Source organism: Manis javanica, chromosome 2, assembly GCF_040802235.1.
Source record: "Manis javanica isolate MJ-LG chromosome 2, MJ_LKY, whole genome shotgun sequence".
NCBI lineage: Eukaryota > Metazoa > Chordata > Mammalia > Pholidota > Manidae > Manis > Manis javanica.
Genome location: NC_133157.1, coordinates 85,977,205 through 86,003,696, shown reverse-complemented (window position 1 = coordinate 86,003,696; position 26,492 = coordinate 85,977,205). Strand labels below are relative to the sequence as shown.

The following is a 26,492-nucleotide window of genomic DNA, read 5'->3' as shown; positions in this document are numbered from 1 at the left end:
AACAAGCTTTGGGTGGATCTCCCTAACCTTAGGCAGAATCTCCTCCTCAAGTACTCCATAGGACAGTCCGTGGGCTCCATGAAATAGAGATTTGCTAGGACAGTCTGCAGAGTTAAGTTACATACTCTGCAGAGTTCATTTCAGCTCAGTGAAGACTGTCTATTAGTAGTTTAGCAAATTAGAAGAAATTCTGTGGACCTGGCATCTCCGTTTCTCCCTAGCACATAGATCATCGTGAGTATCTGTTACATGCGGTGGGTAGGAAGCCATGGTTATTTTCGAAGCTGGAGAATGCTTCATTTGCTTCTCAACCTATAAAATTACAGTAACCATGTATTTCCTTTAGAAGAAATGCTTTTGTCTGTGGTGTCTGAGTCAGAGGCACATTGATACACCGTGATAATTTTGTTCTACAGAACTCTTCTTTATATTGGTAATCCTTTACAATAATGTAATTCTTAAAGTTTATAACACAAGGTCCTGCAATCAGGATGCATTTCACACATTGCAGTAAAGCCAATCAGGACCCATGAAACACTGTAGATGTAAAAGAGGGTTTGCATTGATAAACACAGAGACCAAAACCCAGGGCAAGTGTTGCTAGCTCCATACCTGGGTTTATAGTTCTTAAAGCATCTTCTTCTTTAATAAGTTGATTACTTCTGGTCCCAGGAGCAAAAGCCAGTAATTCTCCAGAAAAACAGGACATCACTGTAAATAGTTGAGGTTTGTGAAATTTGAATCTGCTCAGTCACACATGCCAAAAACTTGATTTATCTAAAGCATTGTTTCTCCAAGTAAGGCATGTAAAGAATTGGTCTCCTGGTTTGTGAACTTTTTGTTGCCAACCTGTGATAAGTATGGGAGCTGAGAGTAAGATTTTAAAGTCTTTATAATAATTTATTATTTCAGGCTATTTCTGAGAAATCTGAATTGGGCCTTATTTGATCTGTTTTTCCTTCCACCTTTCTAGCAATTTATTTTTATTTACAAAAATAAGGTTTTTACATTATTGTGGGTATGTAATAGTACAACATTATTGTATTTTTCGGAAGTTATCAGCTTGTGGCAGATTTAATCTGGTGGTTCACCACATTTTAATGTTCTATAGAACTTGCTAATTAAAAGGTAGGCCAATCAGAATTCATAGAGCATGATAATATTTTGAAAGAAGTTACAATATAGTCTTTTTATCCTTGCTATTTCAAGTGCATAAGTATAATTGCTAACAGGGAATTGTGCAAGAATAGCATTCATTTACAGTTAAAAATGTATTTTATGCTCCTTAGCAATATCTAATTAGTTTAATTCAACTTAGATAAAATTTCTCAACCACCGAGTTTAATATGTATATATACATATATATGATTTCTTAATCAGATATTTCTAAGCAAAAAGATAGTATAAAATATTCAGTATTTTCTTGATACCTTAAGGTCACTGTTACGAAGAGCATGTACTTCTGTCCTTTGATATTACCTATAAGTTTACCTTTTTTTGGTCTTTTTTCTGTCTCTGCTTTCTGTTTTCTGGAGAGGTCAGTAGTATTGCATAGTTGTTAATAGCTTGGCTGTTAACATCAGAGAGATGGGAGGTTGACTCTCGTCTCTGCTACTAGTATCTCTGTGCTTCTTTCTTTACACATGTAAACCTTGGTCTCCTGGTTTGTCAATGGGGACAATGGTAGTGTCTCCCTAATGGGGTGTGAGGATGAATTAATATCCTCATATAAAACACTTAGCATAGTGCCTGTCCTTAGCTAACATTTGTTGAACACTCTTATTTTGTTTTCTTTTTAAAATTGATGTATAATTTACATGTAGTTAAAAAATCCACTAATCTTATCTATGCAACACACACAGTAAACTTTTTTTTTTTTGTTATCATCAGTGTACAATTACTTGAACAACATTATGGTTACTAGACTCCCCCTATTATCAAGTCCCCCCCACATAGCCCATTACAGTCACTGTCCATCAGTGTAGTAAGATGCTAGAATCATTACTTGGCTTCTCTGTATATACTGTCTTTCCCATGTCCCACCCCCACTACATTATGTGTGCTAATTGTATTGCCCCCTTTTCCCCTTATCCCTCCCTTCCCATCCATCCTCCCCAGTCCCTTTCCCTTTGATAACTGTTAGCCCATTCTTGGCTTCTGTAAGTGTGCTGCTGTTTTGTTCCTTCAGTTTTTTCGTTGTTCTTATACTCCGCAGATGAGTGAAATCATTTGGTGTTTGTTTTTCTCCGCCTGGCTTATTTCACTGAGCATAATACCCTCTAGCTCCATCCATGTTGTTGCAAATAGTAGGATTTTTTTTCTTACGGCTGAATAATATTCCATTGTGTATATGTACCACCTCTTCTTTATCCATTCATCTACTGATGGACACTTGAGTTGCTTCCATTTCTTGGCTATTGTAAATAGTGCTGCAATAAACATAGGGGTGCATATGTCTTTTTCAAACTGGGAATCTGCATTCTTAGGGTAAAATCCTAGAAGTGGAATTCCTGGGTCAAATGGTATTTCTATTTTGAGCTTTTTGAGGAACCTCCATACTTCTTTCCACATGGTTGAACCAGTTTACATTCCCACCAGCAGTGTAGGAGGGTTCCCCGTTCTCTACAACCTCGGCAGCATTTGTTGTTATTTGTCTTTTGGATGTTGGTCATCCTAACTGGTATGAGGTGATATCTCATTGTGGTTTTAATTTGCATTTCTCTGATGATTAGTAATGTAGAACATCTTTTTGTGTGCCTGTTGGCTATGTGAATTTCTTCTTCGGAGAAGTGTCTGTTTGGATCCTCTGCCCATTTTTTTTTTTTACTCTTTTATGTTTTTATTTTTATTCATTTGGTTTTTTTTGAAAGGGCATCTCTCATATTTATTGATCAAATGGTTGTTAACAACAATAAAATTCTGTATAGGGGAGTCAATGCATAATCATTAATCAACCCCAAGCCCAACTCTCAACAGTCTCCAATCTTCTGAAGCATAACGAACAAGTTCTTACATGGTGAACAAATTCTTACATAGTGAATAAATTCTTACATGGTGAACAGTGCAAGAGCAATCATCACAGAAACTTTCGGTTTTGATCACGCATCATGAACTATAAACAATCAGGTCAAATATGAATATTCATTTGATTTTTATACTTGATTTATATGTGAATCCCACATTTCTCCCTTATTATTATTATTATTTTTAATAAAATGCTGAAGTGGTAGGTAGATGCAAGATAAAGGTAGAAAACATAGTTTAGTGCTATAAGAGGGCAAATGTAGATGATCAGGTGTGTGCCTATAGACTAAGTATTAATCCAAGCTAGATAAGGGCAACAAAACATCCACGGATGCAGAAGATTTCTCTCAAAACAGGGGGGGTAAGGTTCTGAGCCTCACCTCTGTTGATCCCCAATTTCTCACCTGATGGCCCCCCTGTGACTGTGCCTGTCTTGGGTTGTTCCTTCCTTGAGGAATCTTACCCGTCTCTGGCTAACCAGTCATCTTCCAGGGCCATACAGGGAAATGTAAAGTTGGTAAGTGAGAGAGAAGCAATATTGTTTGAAAAGGTTAGCTTTTTACTTCTTTGCAGATTTATGCCCTGTGGCTTCTATGCCCAGCATTTGTCTTGAGGTATCTTTACCACTTGGAAGAATTATGATACTCGGTAATTTTGATATGAGGCACGAATTCTACTTAAGGATTGTAACTAGGAAGGAAGAAGAAAAGCTATAGAAGTAGCAGATGGAAGAGAACATGGGAAGATTGATTATTTCTTTGACATATCTTCTTGTAGAGTAACATAAGCATGTATAGGTTTTAAACTACTAATTAAATTGCATACACACATTAACATAATAGGAATACAGCTACATAACCAAAGCAGACCTACAATTACCAGCTATCTCCAGTGAGACCAAAAAAATCAGTTAGGCACCCTAGGCATTTGTGAAAACTTATCAGTGATATGATGGATATTGTCTAACTGAATTTGAATAGTTTGAGAAAAATCAGACAAAACAACACATTCCTGGGAACCGTTCACATCCCATATGTTCTTTTAACAGTAGATAGTCTATAGTCGCAAGATTTTGGAGTGCTGCAACTTGCACTTCTCCTATTTCTTGGTTGAGTTCTGACAGTATAGATCCAGTAAAATTTGTTGTTTTACTGTATGCACAGGCCAGCTTAGATATCTCCTTCATTCTAATGGCATGTCCAGGAACCGGTGTGATGAATACAGCTACAACTGCAACAGCGCCAGGGTCTTTGTTGAAGTTTTTTGATGATCATCTTCTGGAATGACTCTTCCGGAGAATGTTGATGTTGGATGTTCTTCTTCATATCGTATCTTAATTCGTTTTCTGGGTAGCCAAATTAGGCTTTGATCCTCTGTATAAACACAAACAAACCGTTTGCCCACACTTTGATATGCCCTTTATATCATTGTGAAGAACTTATTGGAGATCACCACACAGGAAATGCTTTTTTTTTTGTTATCATTAATCTACAATTACATGAAGAATATTATGTTTACTAGGCTCTCCCCTATACCAGGTCCCCCCCACAAACCCCTTTACAGTCACTGTCCATCAGCATAGCAAAATGCTGTAGAATCACTACTTGTCTTCTCTGTGTTGTACAGCCCTCCCCTTTCTCCCCCCCATTATGCATGCTAATCATAATACCCCCTTTCTTCTTCCCCCCCCCCCCTTATCCCTTCCTACCCACCCATCCTCCCCAGTCCCTTTCCCTTTGGTACCTGTTAGTCCCTTCTTGGGTTCTGTGATTCTGCTGCTGTTTTGTTCCTTCAGTTTTTCCTTTGCTCTTATACTCCACAGATGAGTGAAATCATTTGGTATTTCTCTTTCTTCGTGTGGCTTATTTCACTGAGCATAATACCCTCTAGCTCCATCCATGTTGTTGCAAATGGTAGGATTTGTTTTCTTATGGCTGAATAATATTCCATTGTGTGTGTATGTACCACCTCTTCTTTATCCATTCATCTACTGATGGACACTTTGGGTTGCTTCCATTTCTTGGCTGTTGTAAATAGTGCTGCGATAAACATAGGGGTGCATATGTCTTTTTCAAACTGGGAATCTGCATTCTTAGGGTAAATTCCTGGATGTGGAATTCCTGGGTCAAATGGTCTTTCTATTTTGAGCTTTTTGAGGAACCTCCATACTTCTTTCCACAATGGTTGAACTAGGTTACATTCCCACCAGCAGTGTAGGAGGGTTCCCCTTTCTCCACAACCTCAGCAATATTTGTTATTGTTTGTCTTTTGGATATTGGCCATCCTAACTGGTATGAGGTGATATCTCATTGTGGTTTTGATTTGCATTTCTCTGATGATTAGCGATGTAGAACATCTTTTTGTGTGCCTGTTGGCTATCTGAATTTCTTCTTCGGAGAAGTGTCTGTTTGGATCCTATGCCCATTTTTTAATTGGCTTATTTGCTTTTTGTTTGTTGAGGTGCATGAGCTCTTTATATAATTTGGATGTCCACCCTTTACCAGATACGTCATTTAAGAATATATTCTCCCATACTGTAGGATGTCTTTTTGTTCTACTGATGGTATCCTTTGCTGTACAGAAGCTCTTAAGTTTGATATAGTCCCACTTGTTCATTTTTGTTTTTGTTTCCCTTGCCCGGGGAGATATGTTCAAGATGTTGCTCATGTTTATGTCCAAGTGATTTTTGCCTATATTTTTTTCTATGAGTTTTATTGTTTCATGACTTATATTGAGGTCTTTGATCCATTTTGAGTTTACTTTTGTATATGGGGCTAGACAGTGATCCGGTTTCATTCTCTTACATGTAGCTGTCCAGTTTTCCAACACTAGCTGTGAAAAAGCTGTCATTTCCTGATTGTATATCCATGGCTCCTTTATTGTATAATAATTGATCATAGATGCTTGGGTTTATATCTGGGCTCTCTATTCTGTTCCAGTGGTCTATGGGTCTGTTCTTACAGCACATTAAACTTTTATATGTAGCTACCATCCAGGTGAGACTCAAGAGCATCACCAGCACCCCTGACAAGGCCCTTCAGCTTCTTTTCAATCAGTAGCCACTTCCCGAGTAACCACTGCTGTGACTTCTGCCACTGTGGATCCATTTTCCTTGCCTTTGAACATCGTAAGTGGGACTGTGCAGTATATGCATTCTGGAGAGTTGGAACCCACCTGCGTAATGTCTGCAAGACTTGCCTGTGTTGTGTCGGGAGCTGGTCCTCTTACTGCTTTGGTTCCATTCTGTGAATGTCCCACAACTTATTTGCTTGTTGGCTTTTTGCTGGATGCCTGGGTTATTTGCAATGTTCGGCTATTGGAAATACAAGGTGTTGTGGAAGCTGTTATTTTTCTAAACTAGTATTTGGCATTGTTTTGCAGTGTCTGAGTAGTGCTCCTTCCCTGAGTCTTGCCTTCTTTTCTAAGTTTGTTAGGTGATCTTGGTGACAAGGTCCCCCACCCTACACGGGCCTACTTAACATCCAGATTCATAGCTGCTCTTCTGTCTAACCTGAGTGCTTGGGGTTGGGGAGGTGTGGGTGTGTTTAAAGTTGGAGGTGTTCATGAAATAAACATGAGTGAATAAACAAAGCTTCTTGTTGTCTGTTTAGATAGTGTGAGTTTGAGACTGAATTTTAGCTGAGCCTGGATCCAGGCTTGTTGAACCGTCACTGACTGGAGCAGGGCTTGGCCTGCAGTTGGTTCTTAAAAAGTATGCATTGAGTAAATGCATCAAGTCGTAAGACTGAATTGATATGCCTTTAACTTGGTTGGAAAAGAATGATCAGGTTAAGAAGATAGTTAAAGCTGAGAAGACAAGGTTAAAAGCATTGGGGTGTAATTTGAAAGTTCTCCCTGTTTCCACTGGTAATTTTTATTTTGGTTCAGGTAAACTACTTCATTGGCTTACCTCAGCTTCTCTATAAAATGTTTCTTTACTCCATGAAAAAAGTGTTTCTGCATAGTATGTATTCACATTGATTCTGTAGGTCAGTGGTTCTCAAACGTGTCACGTGTCACAGTTGCCTGAAGGGCCTGTTAGAACAAAGCTGGTCGGCTCCACCCTGGTGCTTCTGATGGAGGTCTAGGGTGAAGCCCGAGAATGGGCATCTTGGTGCAGGTGAGGCCAATGCCCCCAGGGACATGGCCTTACAGCTGCCACAGGCCATGTTTTCCTCCGTCCTATCAATGGCCAATCAGCTACTGGCAAAGCCTCTTTTAGGCTGGATTGACACCCTTTTTAGCTTAGAACAGCTTTTAAATTCAGAATAAAATAGGGAGCAAAAAAGGCATGTTGTAAGACCTTGTGTCCAGTTCTCATGAGGCTAACATACCTTAGCTGTTCGAGCCAGCGCAGACAGTCATCTAAAATGGTGTAGCTAAAAAGGATGCCTTTTTCCCCCATGGCAGTTAATGTTGGTATAAGAGTCTGTTAAGGTTTGTGTAAGAATTGAAAATTATCAAGGGCAGTTTAATTTTTCAGGTAAGTAATACTATAATACTATAACTTGTCAGTGAAAACCTAACCAGGGCAGGTGATTAATGATGGCTTCAGTGGCTGCCTTGTTCCACACAGGTACCATTCACATAGGCATGCCTAGAATGATACCAGTTAAATTAATTTTTATCTTGTCTAATTCCAAAGGTTTTCAGTATGTAATGGGTCAAGGTAGCCAAAGAGGAGAAATAGGTGCATGTGGAGAAGTGCCTTACATTAATGAACAAAATCTTAATTGATACTGAGAGATTTATAGGGAGATCACTGCTAGTTGCCGTGCATCTTTGGGTGGACTTAACTGTAAACTGCTGTAGTGCTTTCCCGGGGGCAGAGGAGCTCTACTAAAGGTAGTTGAGTCCTTAGGTCCTCTGGCTTTATGGGCACTATTGTCCTTTAAGAGTCAGAATTAAGTTATCTAGTTAAATTATTAAAACTTGTAAAATGATATATAATGACAGGAGCAAAGTGCTCTTTAACTCAGACCTAGTATTTCAAATATTTGTTTCCCAATTTTTTTTTCTCCATGGATGGAGACAAACGCGTGTGCATACTTACGCACACACACACAGTATACAGAATCAAAAAGCAGTCTTTGTTTCCTGGTAACAGTTTGATGTGGTATTTTTTGGTTTGAAGAAGTTCAAATGGCTTGCCCTTCTGTGGGGAGAGGTACATACTATTGATTAGTTGACCTTAAGGCACTTTTGAAGCTTAGCCATCAAAAACAGAAATGAATTTAGGAAGTGGTCATTATTGATCCACAGGCATAAAGTAGTATCTACTGAAGTAGGTAGAAACTGCAGTGATATCTGTAATAGTGTCATATTCTTCATATACAGAGCAAAAGGCAAGAATTCTTTCTTTCAAGACTGATCCTGTGTACATGTTTGATGTTAAATTCTTGTCAGCTTTTTGTTGAGGTAAAGTATACTGCAGATAATTAAATTAACTGAGCCTTTGTCCCTTTTGGGATTTCAGAGATGCCGCCTATGGGAGCTGCAGTTTCTTCATTACACTTCTTGACTGTTTCCATGCGGTGCAGAAGGTGAGTGGCCCAGAGGGTGCGCCTGGTGTTGGAAAAAGAAATCTCAGTCCTGGGAAGACTAGGCCTTCTTCCCCAAAGGTCTTCCAAGATCTGTGTGATGTTAGAGGCACCCCATTTCCCCAAACTGATTGATGTTAGAATAACACCAAACCAGAAGACAGTGTATTCTGCTCAGAGTGTTTCTCTGCATGAGTTGGGGAAAGGAGCCACTTGAACAGCAGGGGACAGTAAGAGACAGTCACTAAGTGATTGGATTCTAGAGCCAGCTTGGTTTTGAGTGTTATGATCTCAAAGAAAAATAAATAGTAAGTAGATTTCTGGTTTCTATGTTCTCTTTGATTTATGTACTTTATGGGTCTTATACCCACCGATCATTTTTATAACAGATGTTTCCATAACAGTAACATCAAGCACTGTATGTTCAGGGCATTCAGTTTCTAGTTCAGCAGAAGGATTTAAATAGCCTCTTAGTTTGTTACTCAGTGAGCCCCTCCTGCTTGGTCCAAGGGATTTAAAACTCACCCTGTTCATACCCAGGGCTGCTTGGAGCCTGACTCCAGGACACACCCTTCGCATCACCTGAATGAAAGGGATCCCCTGGAGCGGGGTGATGGAGCAGGCCCTGGTTATGATGTCCCCTCATGCATATTTCTAGAATGGCAGGGAGCACAGGTGAATGGTGAATCAGTAGTTCATGGGTCACAGAAGCCTTCTACAACATCTCAAATTCTGTGTGATTTGGGTTTTCAGAGGCCAGAAGAACCCAGGTTTACTTTCTTGGGTAATGAAACATGGTGGCTTTCTGAGAATTTTGACAGAAACTGTATGAATTAAAATGATAGGACTAATTAGTATAGTATACTGTCTTGGTATAGTAATGTTCTATAGCAGTTTCTACTTTTGTCTTGGCTTATATTTTTTAAACAGATACTATAACCAAAGTCTAATTAGCAGGAGCTATATAGGCCAAAGATTGTTCTTTTCATGCTCTATTCAATTTTATTCATGAGTCAACAGCTTCTGATTTTTTCAGTTTAAGCATTTTTTATTTGTGACTGATTTTGAATATTATTGAATATTTTGAATATTATAAAGTTATGCTCAGCACTGCACTAAACACGAGCATAATATGTCCTAATCTTAGTGCTGCTTCTGAGTAGTATCTCTGTGAAATCCAAAGGAGAGTAGATATTGCCTGAAACTACATTTTATTGTGGCAGGAACATCTCTCGTCCAAATATCATGAGATGTATTGAGTATCGAATTCAAAGAAAGAAAGTTGGTCATGGATTTGGTCTTGGAATTAGAACTTAAGTAACTATGTTTTCTTAACAGGGCTTTTTGTTTGTTATTGTAGCCTTATTTTTCATTCATGTTTCAATAGTTCATGTGTTGAAAACTGGGTTTACAGAGTCACCCCTTTTGAACTAAGAATACCTTGTTGATCAAGAATTCTTGCTTTTCCACACTGTCTGGCACAGTGAACAGGGAGAAAGAACACATCTCAGAGGCCACCAGCTCGTCCATGTCTTAGAAAATAGATGCTCTGCTTATTTCATTTAATGCAGCCCAGAGGGATGCTGCAGAGAAGAACAGAAAATTTATGTATTTTTTTCTTAATGAGAAAAGAAATTTTCCCCCTCACAATATTGAATATTAGTATTGATTTCTGGGCTGTCTTTAGGGAATAGTAATCCTTAATTCAAGACTGTACAGAAGAATTTCACAGTGAAGATATTTATGAAATATGTGGGATTTGTTTGGGGTTAACTAACCTATGGTTTCTCTTTTTTATTTGTTTAGGGACCATGTGGTGTGCGTTATATTTGAAGCCTGAGTGGTGTTAATCTAATAAGTTAGTAGGGTTACCTGGAAGGCTTGATTATTTAGCTCTGCATGATTAGAATGGTTGATGCAGAAAAATAACCAAATCTCATTAAAATATTGTTGTGACTTATTTTTCAGATAATGGAAGCATTTAAAAAGACATAGCCCATCTCCTCTGAAAACTATTCAGTGGAACATAATCTAAATATAATAATGTTTCTTTGGGTGCCTCCTGATGTTTCTTATTAGGAAATTGGAAATTGTTTTATTTGCACCTTTGTTCTTAAAAGCTTTCCTTTGGATTTTAGGCACTGCACTATGGCTTCCTTAATTTCAACTCATTTAACCTTGATGAATATGAACATTATGAAGTAAGTTTTCAAGGATATCACATTTAACTTTCTAATTCATGTTTTACTTACAGAAATAACCTTGTTGAGTTTAGGTGTGTATGGAGTAGGAAAGTCAAGTCCTTATCCTCTTACCCATTCCTGAAGTCCAGTTCTTGGTGGTGATTTCTGCATTTGCTGCATCTCTGCAGAGAGTGTGAGTGCTCCTTAATGCTCTCTTCAGGTTTTTAGTATTGATGACTTTCCGTAGTGATTAAATGAGGTAATGTTGGTAATGCCCTTACCAAAGGATCTGATGAGGTAAATAGTCATTATACATTTACCTACCTCTGGAATATGTCTGTTTTATCATAACCTTTTGCTTATGTGGAGTCAGCACACTTCTGGTTGCAAATGACAGAAAGTAAACACAAATGGCTTACATGAGAAAAGAAAATGTATTGACTTACATAAATAAAAAGTCCAGGAGCAGATATAACTGAATGCATAACCAATTCCAGTACTCAGACACTTAACGGCCGGAAATTGGGCTAAAGCTTAATTAAGCTTTGTTCCCAGGTCAGCCCTCCCCAGATAGTGGTCTCCAGCAGCTTGTTTTACCTGCTCAGCAAACTCATCAGAAAAAAGCGTTTATGGCTCCAGCCAAAGGGCCATTCATCAGAAAAGAGAGTTTATAGATCATGTCCTTAGCCCTGAACAAGGCTGTGTTCCTGGCATGCCTGGGGGTGGGTGGGTGAGGATACTCAGGCCATCCCAGGAGCTGGAGTGCTCGGATCAGCCCTATCAAACTATGTATACCAAAGAGAGAGAGTGAGAAAGTGTCCAAGCAGGCAGATGTCCTCTACATTTTTTAATGCAGTGGGGTTTTCCTGTTTTTAGAAAAAGCAATTTGATTCTCCCATTCCACCCTCCAAGTAGATGAGTCAGATGCTGTCTCTGCTAAAGGTCTTTTTGGCCGACAATACATGTAGTATCATGTTATCCTGCTATAGTTACCTGAATAGATATTCTAATAATGAAGAGTGCCATAGACTTTAGGCCACAGTATCTTGAGTCCTCAGATAACTGTTCTTTCACAATCAAATTCTAAAGTAACTTTTTTTAAACTCTTAGGTATAATGAACTGTTGCACTGATGAATTGGGTTGAGTTAGGATCCATGTTATTTGGATGTACCAAAGATATAAAAAGCATACTGTGCAGTTCATTAGGTCCAGCCCTATCTTTACTCCTTGGCAGTATGTATAACATTATCATCTTAAACTGCTGAATATAATTAATTATAAACACCATTTTTTGGTGCTTGTTCTTACAAAGTTAAATATTTAAAATAAACTATTCTTTACATTGCTGCCCTTTATGCTTACTAGGGAAGAATATTGGTGCTAATTGCCTTCTGCTCACTAATGAAGAAATTGTGGCATTGTGGGGAGTAGTAGCATCACCCACAAGTGGTGTTTACTTTCAGTGAGATTGTGTGGAGACAGGGAACTGTGTAGGTTGCCGCAGACCATCGGTAGTTATGTTAGTTCCTACAGTGTATTTAGAAAGTTTGGACTGGTGTCCTTCATTGACTCCATGATGCCCATTTTATCTTGTTTTAACATCTCTGAATTCAGGAGGAATCTATGATGCCTATGTCTCAATGAAATCTTACCACAAGGTTCTCATTAAAAACTCCAGATTTCTGGTTTTTCTTTTAAGTTGGAACAAGGGACACACATGTCTTCATTCCTGTGTGGGCCTTGTTGCCTGGAGCGCAGCTTACCAATTCTCCTCGCTGATAATTAAGACAAGTAAACAGGTTCTGTGTTACCTGCCTGGCCTGTAGGTGTTCAAGCACCCCTCAGCCTATTCCTTACTTAGTGTCCTGCACATGTGTCACAGTACACACTGCGATTACAAAGCTAATCTTGTTTCTGTCACTTGTTCTCTCCTTCACTCTCAGGTGCCTTCTGCTTCCTGCTTAAGTCTGTGTGTATCCATTTCTGTTAACTGTGAATTGTGTTTACCTTTCAGCAGTCCAAAGACTTAGTAACAGGAAGTGTTTTAAATTTCAGTTTATATTCGTGTTTGTTTGCTAGAGACATACGGTGATTGTAGTAGACTTGAAATTTCAGGTTTCCTGGTGGGCTTAGTGAAAATTTTTATTAAATAAATTTAATATAAAATTACTCATAAATAGCTAGCCACATGATGGGAAGGTGTCTATGGAAATATCTGTCTATAAGCCAGGAACTTAAATAGATTTTTTTTTTTTCCTCTGAGTGCAGGAGTCAAGATTGCTCATATTGGAAGCCAGGGAAACAGGGAAAGCCGGGAAGTTTCTAGATCCCTCATAATAGAAAAGTTTGTTTTCTTATTAATTAACAGCAATTATTTGAGGATTTACTCAGATAAAATAACCAAAGTACTTAAGTATATTTTGGGTAGCAGCAGGCAGTTCTGTTTTCCAAAGGCTGGCTGCCGTCACAGAGAAACTCTTAAAAGAAAGTTAACTAATTATTTCCTGGGAATGCTGAGAGGAAGCTAAACTTTAGCTTCTGAATTGTGGTCATTTATAAACAGCTTTTGTGCTAAAGCAAATGGATTTGAAGTACTTCAGATGCTCAGTATTGAGAAAGGGATATGGAGAGGAAATTATATCTAAAAACAAATTGTGCTGGTCTTCCCTTTGCAGAAAGCAGAAAATGGAGATTTAAATTGGATAATACCAGACAGATTTATTGCCTTCTGTGGTCCTCACTCAAGAACCAGGCTTGAAAGTGGTATGTGAAAATAGAAAATACATGACAAGTACAGTTTTGGTATTAAAAATATCCATCCTGTAGTTTCTTTTGAAAGAGGCTGAAGGCTTAAACTGAGCTTGACTGTGTTGATGATTTACCTATACTGGGTCATTTTATTATGTTATTCTGCCTGGACTTTAACTTTTGTGTGTACTTTTTTACACGTATAATCAAATGGGTATTCAATCCCCAGGCCAGATTCTCTTTCCACCCAGTTGCAGGTAGAATTGTTATCTGTTGTTTTCTTCCTGCTTTTTTCATCTGGTGAATTTCTTCGTGTAGGTTACCACCAACATTCTCCAGAGGCTTATATTCCATATTTTAAGACTCACAACGTCACTACTGTTATTCGCCTGAATAAAAGGATGTATGATGCCAAACGCTTTACGAACGCTGGTTTCGATCACTATGACCTTTTCTTTGCGGATGGCAGCACCCCCACAGATTCGATAGTCAAAGAATTTCTGGATATTTGTGAAAATGCCGAAGGTGCCATTGCAGTACATTGCAAAGGTATGTCTCTAGGGTTGGTTAAATACTGGTGAATGTTAGTGGACTCAAACACAGAGAACAGACTGGAGGTGGGCATGGGAGGAATGGGAGGAGGGGGCGCAATAGGTGAAGGGAAAGAATTAGTGAGATCGCTTGATATCTTGATTGGGGTGAAGGTTTACATGTGTATACATGTGTCAAAATCCATCAAGCGGTACACTAAGATTTGTGCATTTTATTGTATGTACCTCAATAGAAAAAATTTTTTAAGTTCCTAAGGAAAAAATAGTGAAATTTAAAAGCTAAAAAAAGAATAAACATGTATGTGTAATTATATAGAAACGTGCCATGTTCATTTACCTTATTTGCCAGGACACCTGAAGCTGACTTTCTTTCTTAAAGAATGCCTTTTTTTTTTTTTTGGTCAGTTACTTGTTTCTTAGAACTACTTTATTGAGGTGTAATTGACATGAAAAACCTGTACCTGTAAAGAATGCTTTTTTTTTTATTAAGGTATCATTGATATACACTTATGAATGTTTCACAAGAAAAACAATGTGGTTACTACATTCACCCTTATTATCGAGTCACCCCCCATGCCCCATTGCAGTCACTGTCCTTCAGTGTAGTAAGATGCCACAGAGTCCCTATTTGTCTTCTCTGAGCTACACTGTCTTCCCTGTGACCCCACACACACCAATCATGATACTCCACAATCCCCTTCTCCCTCCCTCCCTCCCTCTCCTCCCACCCTGCCCCACCGCTCCCCTTTGGTAACCACTAGTCTTGGAGTCTGTGAGTCTGATGCTGTTTTGTTCCTTCAGTTTTGCTTCATTGCTATACTCCACAAATGAGGGAAATCATTTGGTACTTGTCTTTCTCTGCCTGACTTAATTCACTGAGCATAATACCCTCTAGCTCTATCCATGTTGCTGCAAATGGTAGGATTTGTTTCTTTCTTATGGCCAAATAGTATTCCATTGTGTATATGTACCACCTCTTCTTTATCCATTCATCAACTGATGGACACTTAGGTTGCTTCCATATCTTGGCTACTTTAAATAGCTTTGCAATAAACAGGGGTGCATATGTCTTTTTGAATCTGAGAAGTTGTTTTCTTTGGGTAACTTCCTAGGAGTGGAATTCCCAGGTCAAATGGTATTTGTATTTTTAGTTTTTTGAGGAACCTCCATATTGTTTTCCTCAATGGTTGAACTAGTTTACATTCCCACCAGCAGTGTAGGAGGCATCCCCTTTCTCTGCATTCTCGCCAGCATTTGTTGTTCCTAGTCTTTTCTATGTTCGCCATCCTAACTGGTGTGAGGTGATATCTCATTGTGGTTTTAATTTGCATTTCCCTGATAATTAGTGATGTGGAGCATCTTTTCATGTGCCTGTTGGCCATCTGAATTTCTTCTTTGGAGAAGTGTCTGTTCCTATTCTCCACCCATTTTTTAATTGGCTTATTTGCTTTTTGGGTGTTGAGGCATGTGAGTTCTTGATATATATTTGGATGTTAACCCCTTGTCAGATATGTCATATACAAATATATTCTCCCATACCGTAGGACACCTTTTTGTTCTGCTGATTGTATCCTTTGCTGTACAGAAGCTTTTTAGCTTGATGAAGTCCCATTTGTTCATTTTTTGATTTTGTTCCCCTTGCCTGAGGAGATGTGACCAGGAAAAAATTGCTCATGTTTATATTCAAGAGATTTTTGCTTATGTTTTCTTCTAAGAGTTTTATAGATTCATGACTTATATTCAAGTCTTTGATCCATTTTGAGTTTACTTTTGTATATGGGGTTAGACAATAATCCAGTTTCATTCTTTTGCATGTAGCTGTCCAGTTTTGCCAACACCAGCTGTTGAAGAGGCTGTCATTTCCCCATTGTATTATATCCATGGCTCCTTTATTGTATATTAATTGACCATATATGCTTGGGTTTATATCTGGGCTGTCTAGTCTGTTCCATTTATCTATGGGTCTGTTCCGGTGCCAGTACCAAATTGTCTTGATTACTGTGGCTTTGTAGTAGAGCTTGATGTCAGGGAGTGTAATTCCCCCTGCTTTATTCCTTTTTCTAAGGATTGCTTTGGCTATTCGGGGTCTTTTGTGGTTCCATATGGATTTTAGAACTATTCTCTCTAGTTCGTTGAAGAATACTGTTGGGATTTTGATAGAGATTGCATTGAATCTGTAGATTGCTTTAGGCAGGATGGCCATTTTGACATTTAATTCCTCCTACCCATGAGTACAGGATGTGTTTCCATTTATTAGTATCTCGTTTAATTTCTCATGAATGTCTTGTACTTTTCAGACTATAGGTGTTTTACTTCCTTGGTTAGGTTTATTCCTAGGTATTTTATTCTTTTTGATGCAACTGTGAATGGAATTGTTTTCCTGATTTATCTCTGCTAGTTCATCGTTAGTGTATAGGAATGCAACAGATTTCTGTGTATTAATTTTGTATCCTGCAACTTTGCTGAATTCAGATATTAGATCTAGTAGTTTTATTTGGAGTAGATTCCTTAGGGATTTTTATGTATTATATATATCATGTCATCTGCAAATAGTGACAGTTTAACTTCTTCCTTGCCAGTCTGGATGCCTTTTATTTCTTTGTGTTGTCTGATTGCCGTGACTATGACCTCCAGAAGTATGTTGAATAAAAGTGGGGAGAGCGGCATCCTTGTCTTGTTACCGATCTTAAAGGACAAACTTTCAGCTTCTTGCTGTTAAGTATGATGTTGGCTGTCGGTTTGTCATATATGGCCTTTATTATGTTGAGGTATTTGCCCTCTATGCCCATTTTGTTGAGAGTTTTTATCATAAATGTATGTTGAATTTTGTCGAATGCTTTTTCAGCATCTTTGGAGGTGATCATGTGGTTTTTGTCTTTCTTTTTTGTTGATGTGGTGGATGATGTTGATGGATTTTCGAATGTTGTACCATCCTTGCATCCCTGCAATAAATCCTACTTGATCATGATGGATGATCTTTTTGATGTATTTTTGAATGCAGTATGCTAATATTTTGTTGAGTATTTTTGCATCTGTGTTCATCAGGGATATTGGTCTGTAATTTTCTTTTTTTGTGGTGTCTTTGCCTGGTTTTGGTATTAAAGTGATGTTGGCCACATAGAATGAGTTTGGAAGTATTCCCTCCTCTTCTACTTTTTGGAAAACTTTAAGGAAGATGGGTATTAGGTCCTCACTAAATGTTTGATAAAATTCAGCAGTGATACCATCTGGTCCAGAGGTTTTCTTCTTAGGTAGTTTTTTGATTACCAGTTCAATTTTGTTGCTGATAATTGGTTTATTCAGATTTTCCATTTCTTCCTGGGTCAGCCTTGGAAGGTTTTATTTTTCTAGAAAGTTGTCCATTTCTTCTAGGTTATGCAGTTTGTTACCATATAATTTTTCATAGTATTCTCTCATAGTTCTTTGTATTTCTGTGGTGTCTGTAGTGATTTTTCCTTTCTTATATCTGATTCTGTTTATATGTGTGGACTCTTTTTTTTCTTGATAAGGCTGGCTAGGGGTCTATCTATTTTGTTTACTTTCTCAAAGAACCAGCACCTGCTTCATTGATTCTTTTGACTGTTTCATTCTTCTCAATTTTATTTATTTCTGCTTTAATCTTTAATATGTCCCTCTTTCCACTGACTTTGGGCTTCATTTGTTCTTCTTTTTCTGGTTTCGTTAATTGTAAGTTTGGAATGTTCATATGGGATTGTTCTTCTTTCCTGAGGTAGGCCTGTATTGCTATATACTTCCATCTTAGCACAGCCTTTGCTGTGTCCCACAGATTTTGTGGTGTTCAATTGTTGTTGTCATTTGTTTCCATATATTGCTTGATCTCTGTTTTTATTTGGTCATTGATCCATTGGTTATTTAGGAGCATGTTACTAAGCCTCCACGTGTTTGTGGGCTTTTGGTTTTCTTTGTGTAATTTATTCTAATTTCATACCTTTGTGGTCTGAGAAGCTGGTTGGTACAATTTTAGTCCTTTTGAATTTACTGAGGCTCTTTTTGTGGCCTAGTATATGATCTGGTCTTGAAAATGTTCCATGTGCACTTGAGAAGAATGTATCCTGTTGCTTTTGGATGAAGTGTTCTGCAGATGTCTGTTAGGTCCATTTGTTCTAATACATTGTTCAGTCCCTCTGTCTCCTTACTTATTTTCTGTCTGGTTGATCTGTCCTTTGGAGTGAGTGGAGTATTGAAATCTCCTAGAATGAATGCATTATATTCTATTTCCCCCTTTTATTCTATTAGTATTTGTATCACTTATGTAGGTGATCCTGTGTTGGGTGCATAGATATTTATAATAGTTATATCCTCTTGTTGGACTGGCCCCTTCATCATTATGTAATGTCCTTCTTTGTCTCTTGTTACTTTCTTTGTTTTGAAGTCTATTTTGTCTGATACAAGTACTGCAACAACTACTTTTTACTCCCTAATAGTTACATGAAATATCTTTTTCCATCTTCACTTTCAGTCTGTGTATGTCTTTGGGTTTGAAGTGAGTCACTTGTAGGCAGCATATAGATGGATTTTGTTTTTTATTCATTCAGTGACTCTTGTCTTTTGATTGGTGCATTCAGACCATTTACATTTCGGGTGATTATCAATAGGTATGTATTTATTGCCTTTGCAGTCTTTAGATCTGTGGTTACTAAAGGTTCAAGGGTAATTCCCGTAGTATCTAACACTCTAATTTAACTCACTTAACTCACTTAGTATGGTATTACAAACACAACCTAAAGGTTCTTTTTTCTTCCCCTCAGTTTTCTTCCTCATCCATTCTTTATATATTAAATATCATATTCTGTACTCTTTGTCTATCCCTTGATTGACTTTGGGGGTGGTTGATTTGATTTTGCATCTGCTTAGTAATTAATTGTTCTACTTTCTTTACTGTGGTTTTATTTCCCCTGGTGGCAGCTATTTAGCCTTAGGAACACTTCCATCTATAGCAGTCCCTCCAAAATGCACTGTAGGGGTGGTTTGTGGGAGGTAAATTCTCTCAGCGTTTGCTTATCTGAAAACTGTTTAATCCCTCCTTCAAATTTAAATGATAATCTTGCCGGATAGAGTATTCTTGGCTCAAGGCCCTTCTGTTTCATTGCATTAAATATATTGTGCCCCTCTCTTCTGGGCTTGGTTAGGTTTATTCCTAGGTATTTTCTACCCCTTTTTCTCTCTGTTCTTCTGGTACCCCTTTAATGCAAATATTGTTCCGTTTGGATTGGTCACACAGTTCTCTCAATATTTTTTCATTCCTAGAGATGTTTTTTTCTGTCTGTGCCTCAGCTTCTTTGTATTCCTCTTCTATAATTTCTATTCCATTTACTGTGTCTTCTACTACATTTAATCTGCTTTTAAATCCCGCCATTGTACATTTCATTTCAGATATGGAATTTCTTAATAATTGAATCTCTGTCCTAAATTTGCCCCTGAGCTCTTGAATATTTTTCTGTACCTCCATGAGCATGTTTATAATTTTTATTTTGAACTCTGTTTCAGGAAGATTGGTGAATTAAGTTTCACTTGGGCCTTTTTCTGGTGTTTGTGAGGTTTTGGTCTGACCAGTTTCCTTTGGCATTTCATATTTGTATGTGGTGCCCTCTAGTGCCCAGAAACTCCAGTCTCTGGAGCTGCTCAGCCCCTGGACTGATGTTGAGGTTGCAGGGGAGTGGCACTGGTGCCTATGGGGAGGAACGAGCTGTTTCCTGTTTCCCGGCTGCTATGCCTGTCTTCACTGTCAGAACCAGTGGGCCGAGCACACAGGTGTAAGCCTCTGTGCTTTGTATCTGCAGCTACCGTAGGCAGGGCCTCCCTCTGACTGGCCTGTTGCCAGGGCAAGGACTGCTGGTTTGCTAGCCGGTGCCGGCTGGCCAAGAGGAAGGTGCGGCAGGCTGTGTATCACAGTGGGGGGTCCTTGGAGCTAAGTATCTAGCCAGGGGAATGGAGTGTGTGAAGCTTCTGAAAGTTTCCAACCTGCTTGGCAGAACGCGCCCTGCCAGCCTTGTCCATCTAGCCCTTCTCCTGTGCAGCAGGCTCTAGGAAACCCCACCCCCTCAGCAGCCCTCTTGCTGCTAGGAAGCCTGTCATACCGCCTGCCTTTCCTTTGTCCCAGAGCAGCTGATGTGGATCCCTGTGTTCCACAAATGGCTGGAATCTCAGTCTCTCCAAGTATTCCACCTGTCTTAGGTTTCCAACCCCACTAATCTCCAAAGCACCATGCAATGTAGGTTTATGGTCCCAAACCAGATCTCCAGAGTTTGGTGTTTAACATTGGTAGGCTTCCACCTCCTCCCCATTCTGTTTCTCTTCCTTCTGCCGGTGAGCTGGGGAGGGGGAAGGGCTCAGGTCCCACCGCATCAAGGCTTTGGTATGTTGCCCTGTTTCGTGAGTTCTGCTCTTTTCTACAGGTGTATGCAGTCTGGTGCAGCCTTTTTGCCTGTTACTCTTTTAGGATTAATTGTATTAACTATATTTCCGTGTTCTGTGTGGTTTTGGGAGGAGTTCTCTGTCTCACCTCTCACACCACCATCTTGAATCTCTAAAGAATGCTTTTAAAAAACCCTGATGTCATATGAAAAGTATAGTAAATTAAATTGTATTCATAAGTAACCTCACAAAGGCTTATCATGTTGAAATGCATTCACTTCTTACCAGGTATCTGTTCAGTTCCCGCTGTTTGGTAGGTTCTACCATGTCAGTGAGCAAAGCAGATGCTCCAAGTTTGTCTTTGTGGAGTTTATATTCTAAGAAGTTGCTGTGTTTTTAGCAGCTAAAACAGTGCCTGGCACTTAATAAATATTGAATGAATGGTGATTGTGTAGGACCACACTGTGAATATGCTAAGATTTATATAACTTTTCTCCTTTTGTTAGAGTGTTGATGAAGAAGACAAATAATATTTTTTTGTTAAGAAAAATCTGACATTAGTAAAAAGCAAACAAACAAACATGGGGAATAGCCAAAATTTAATTTCCTGAGTTAGCACATTACAAGATTCAAATGCCTGTTTTCCACCAAAAGAATCACGTAAAAAAAATCCCAGGAAAGTGTAAATCAAATCTAAGGAAAAAAAATGAGTAAGAGAAACTTCCTGAGAGAAACCAGATAATGGACTTAGTAGACAAATATATTAAAACAGCTGTCTTCAAAGATACTTAAAGAGCTAAAAGACAATGTGGACAAAGTGAAGAAAACAGTGTAACAAAATGGAAATATCAAACAGATAGTAAACAGGGAACTAAAAAGAATTTCTGGAACTGAAGTGTACAGTAGCTGAAGTGAAAATATGCTGGTGAGATTCAAAAGTAGATATGAGCAGGCAGAGGAAAGAATTGGTGAACTTGAATATAGGATAGTTGAAATGATCAAGTATGAGGAATGGAAAAAAAAAGGATTGGAAAGTAAACCGAACCCAAGGGAACCTCTGTGACCTTAAAGTGAACCAGTGTGTGGAGGTGGGAGTCCCAAAGGGAGAAGGGAGAGAAAGGAGATGAGGAATTACTTGAAGAAGTAATGACTGAAAACTTTCCAGATTTGATTAAAGACATGAATGTGCGCATCAAAGAACTTAACATACTGCAAACAGGGTAAATTCAAGAGACCCACACCAAGGTGCATTACAGTCCATCAGTCTAAAGGCAGAGACAAAGAGAATCTTGAGAGCAACAGGGAGAATCAACTTAACCACATACAAGGGATGCCAGTAAGGTTATAAGCAAATCTCTCACCAGAAACCTTGGAGGCCAGAGGGTTGATACATTCAAAGTGCTGAAGGGAAAAAAACTGTCAACCACAAATCCTGTACCTGGCAAAACTGTTTGTCAACAATGAGGGAGAATTTAAGAAATCCCCAGTTAACTAGAAGCCGAGGGAGTTCGTTACCACTAGGCCTGCCCTGCAAGCAATACCGAGCCAGGGTTGAATGAAAGGACAATTGACCGTAACTTGAAGCCATATGGAGAAATCAGGATCTCTGGTAAAAGTAAATACAGGGACCAGTCTAGGCGCTGGGAGAATTATAACTTCAGTTGTAAAGTTTCCAGTCAAACAAGAGATCGGAAGAATGGCTTAAAAATAAGATGATCTAACTATATGATGCCTAAAAGAGGCTCGGTTTAGATCCAAAGACACAAATAGTGTGAAAGTGAGAGGAAAGTGAAAGATACTTCATGTAAAATAGTAACCAAACAAGAGCAGAGGTGATTATACTAATATCAGATAAAACAGACTTTAAATCAAAAAAGATTACAAGAGACAAAAAAAGGACATTATGCATTAATAAAGGGTTCTGTCCATCATGAAGATATAACAGTTATAAACATCTTACATTCCTAATAACAGACATTCAAAATATAGGAAGGAAACATTGTCAGAATTCAAGGGAAAAATAAACAGTTGTATAATAATGGTTGGAAATTTCAATTTCCCATTTTTAAGAATGAATGGAACAACCAGCCAGAAGATAAGGAAATGGAGGGCTTGAACAATAGAATAAACCAACTACATCTAGCAGACACATCCAGAATGCTCTGTTCCCCAACAGAAGACATATTTGTCCCACATACACACAGAACAGTATGCTGGTGGTTGTGCTGACACTGGTTACTGCCGTCAAACCGCACACTTAAAAGTGGTGAAAACAACCTCTAGAAACCGACTCAAGAAACACACACCTTAGGAGTTACCTGATAAAGAATTTAAAAAGGCTGCGTTAAAAGTGTTCAGTGAGCTAAAAGGAAATGTGGAGATGAGATCTGGAAAATGATGCATGAACAAAAATAGTGAAAGTGGTAAATTTTGTCATTTTTTTTTACTGTAATTTAAAAAACAACAAAAGCGAACATTTGTTATATTGGACATTATGAATATTGGCTATTCATTTTTTCATTGTAATCAGCAATTGAGGTGAGTCTCAGCTGAGATGCTTATTTGGGGTATATTGGCCCAGGGGATGCTGGGCGTTGTCTGAAGACAATTTTGGTTTTTACAGCTTAGGGGGAGGGTGCTATGGGCATCCAGTGAGTGGAGGTCAGGGATGTTCCTCAACATCTTAAAGTGCGCAGGACAGCCCCACAACACAGAATTAGGCAGCCCTGATGTGAGTAGCACTCAGGTTGAGAAATCCTTAAGTTGACAGGATGACCAGTTAAAAACGCAAAGAGGATTGATTGATATGATTAGATCTTGGTTTTAGGCATAAACAACAGAAGTTTATCTTCTCAGAGTTGTGGGGGCTAGAAGTCCAAGCTCAAGGTGCTGGTGGGATTTCTGGTGAGGCTGCTTCTCCTGACTTGCAGACAGCTGCCTGCTCGTGGTCCTCTGTATGCACTCCTGTCCCTTCCTCCTCTTAGAAGGACCCCACCAGTTTGGATCAGGTGCCTCCCCCACATGACCTCAGCTCAGCTTCACCTCCATACAGGTCCTCTTTCAGGGACAGTCACAGTGGGAGTTAGACTTAAATGTAGGGGCTTGGGGGCACCCAGTTCAGGCAACAATCTCCTGCTCTCTGGTCACCCAGTATTCACATCTTCACCTGTAAAATAATCCACCCCATCCCAACAGCTGCAAAAGTCTTCCGCCATTCCTGCAGCAGTTCCGAGTCCAAGGTCTCATCTAAATGTCGCCTAATTAGGTACGGATGACACTCCAGATACAGTTCTTTCTGAGCCACGGTCCCTCCCCACCTGTCAACCTGTGAAACTGGACAATTTATGTGCTTCTGAAATGCAAGACTGGACAGGCGTGGGATAGACACTCCCAGTACAACTGAGAGAGAGATGGGAAAGAGAGGGGTGGCATGCCCCACAATCTAAGGGCAAATGCCATTAGATCATAAGGCTCAGGAATAGTGCTGTCTGGTGCCATTCTCTGTTTGAGGCCCACTGGGTGGCCTCCCACCCCCACAGTCATGGACCCTGCCCCAAGAAGCTGAGGAGTAGACGGCCTTGTCCCCCAGGCCTGTGGTAGCACTGGTGGTCCTGCCAACCGGCATCACCCATGGAACCACGCTTCCCTTTTCTTGACGCATGAGGCATGTTGAGTCCACAGAATCCTAGCAGTTCAGAAGCCTGCCTTTATTTCATCTGTATCTGTTTCTGTAATCTAGGCTGTGTGCTGGTATGATCTATCACCATTTCTGGCTTCTGTTGAGATGTCTGCTTAAATCCATGGATCATCTCTATGGAATTGGTTTTCTGGCTATGTTCTTGGTGTTCTCACCAGGGCATGCTTTCTCACTTCTTTCAATTTGGATAGGCCTAGAATTTTCTAAATTTTTAGTTTCTGGTTCTTTTTTTTGTTTAATAAATTCCTTTCTCAATGCATCTCTCTCCTGTCACATTTTACTATAATCAGCAAAGAGAAACCAGGCTACACCAACAACGCTTTGCTTACAAATCTCTTTGGCTAAACACCCAAGGTTGTCATGAGTCCCACCTTCTGTAAGGCTCTGAGACACAGTTCAGCCATGTCTTCTGCCACTTGCAGTGAGGATTGCCTTTCTTCTGGTTTCCAGTAACACATTCCTTATTTCTATCTGTGCTAGAAACGCTGTTACTGTCCGCATTCCTTCAACAGCCCCTTCACGGCACTCTCAGCTTCTTCTAGTGTGGACCTTGAAACTCTTAGCATCCTTGACAATCGTAGTCCTAAAGCCACTCCCATATTGTTGCAATAGCAGCCTGCTTCACGGAGTCCAGTACTTGTCAGTGAAGGCTTTCCAGGAAGGCAGAGACAGAACCAGTAAGACGTGTATCTACAAAGATTTCTTTAAATAATTGGCTCAAATGAACATGGAGTCTGGCAGGCACCGAATCACAGTGTGGGGAGGCAGGAGACGCAGGAGAGCCAGTGGTAGAGATGATCAGAAGACTGTCTGCTGGGGAGGCCAGTCTGTTCGTTCTGTGCAGACCTTTAGGTGATTGGAAGAGGCCCACCCACATTTTGGAGAACAATCTGGTATTCAAAGTCCACCAGTTTGTGTCAATCCTATTCAAATAATGCATGCCAGGTTGACATGTAAAAATAACCATCCCAGGAGGTAATGAGAGATGAGAGTAAAGGAGGACAGCAGTAGAGTAAAAAGAAATCTGTATGAAAATGGATATAACAGTAGAAAAACTGTTGGCTGAGGGAGAAAGTGCGAGATTTTAAGCTTGTGTTTTTGGAAAGATGATGGTTACCATTTATGGAAAACTCTGTAGAAAACACTGTACTTCTTAAGAATTATCACTTAGAAAGTGATTTTCCATTTTGGCTACATCATAGACTTACCTGGGTTATTTTGGGGATCTCTGTGTTCAGTCTAGATCTCGTACTACTCTAAGTTAGAGTTCTGGAGGTGAGACCCGGTATTTTTTTAAACTCTCCAGGTGATTGCATCCAGACTTGAGAACCCTGTGGAGGGAAGCAGAATCATGGGAATTCTTTTAAAAAAAAATTCTATGTGCCCAACAAAATTCTGGAGTGCTTGAGACCAGGGCTCACTGGCTTGTTTGTTTTTCTAGCTGGCCTTGGACGAACGGGCACTCTGATTGCCTGCTACATCATGAAGCACTACAGGATGACGGCCGCCGAGACCATCGCGTGGGTCAGAATCTGTAGACCTGGATCGGTGATTGGGCCTCAGCAGCAGTTTCTGGTGATGTAAGTATACGGAGAGCTTGTGTGATACACGGATCTGGAAGGTGAGGGGAAGGAGGAGTAGTTTTCTTAGTCTCCAGGAAGAATACATAGTTTAATAGGGGAAAGTTGTTCATGTGTATCTTCCTGGAAAGCTGTGTCTTGATGTTGTTATCTAAATGCTCTAGGAAACAGACGAGCCTCTGGTTGGAAGGTGACTATTTTCGTCAAAAGTTAAGGGGTCAGGAGAATGGAAAACACAGAGTCGCTGTCTCAAAACTCCTCTTGGCTGTTGATGACATTTCAATCAGTGGGGTCAAGAATCAAGACAAGCAGGAACCTGAACTGGTAACTGAGCTGCCCCCACCATGCTAGTGTCATGGCTGTAGATGCTTTTGGGCACTGTAGGGAATGGAGAGATTGTAGATCAGAATAATAAAGCACATTTCAAGGGATTATCATCACAATTTTTTCATAGTTATAGAGCCCTCTCTAGGAACTTTTTACTCAAACCAAACGCTGTTCCCCTTACGTGAGTCTGGTTTCCTTTGTGTGGTTGATGTGTTTATGTGTGTGAGGTCCTTCATGAACCTTTTTCGCTGTACACTTTCTGCAACAAGGCTGTGTCCATGGAACTAGTTGTTTTACTTACTAAGCACTGATGGAGAAAAGAGGCGTGTGACATAGGCTCTTGCAGTGGACCTGGAAGCTCCCTCTCCCCTGCCTTTGCCCCTTTTGGGACAGCTGATTTAGGGAACCAGGTGGCAAATGGAAAACCTTAAAAAAAAAAGTTCAGGGGGTAGCCGCACCCTATTAA

General features: G+C 39.5%; 1 protein-coding gene across 20 annotated transcripts in view; it reads left to right on the top strand.

Moving 5' to 3' along the window:
* The window catches only part of CDC14B (cell division cycle 14B), a 110,698-nt gene that overhangs the window by 53,669 nt on the left and 30,537 nt on the right, over positions 1 to 26,492 (top strand). For all 20 annotated transcript variants that reach the window (XR_012127802.1, XR_012127803.1, XM_073228814.1 and 17 more), the window contains 6 exons: positions 8,501 to 8,567; positions 10,703 to 10,765; positions 13,424 to 13,511; positions 13,815 to 14,045; positions 25,561 to 25,699; positions 25,864 to 26,023. Coding sequence is in view for 18 of the 20 variants with exons in the window: in XM_073228814.1 (XP_073084915.1) it covers positions 8,501 to 8,567; positions 10,703 to 10,765; positions 13,424 to 13,511; positions 13,815 to 14,045; positions 25,561 to 25,699; positions 25,864 to 26,023 (748 nt within the window). In the remaining 2 variants the exon portion in view is untranslated. The remainder of the gene's footprint in view (positions 1 to 8,500; positions 8,568 to 10,702; positions 10,766 to 13,423; positions 13,512 to 13,814; positions 14,046 to 25,560; positions 25,700 to 25,863; positions 26,024 to 26,492) is intronic.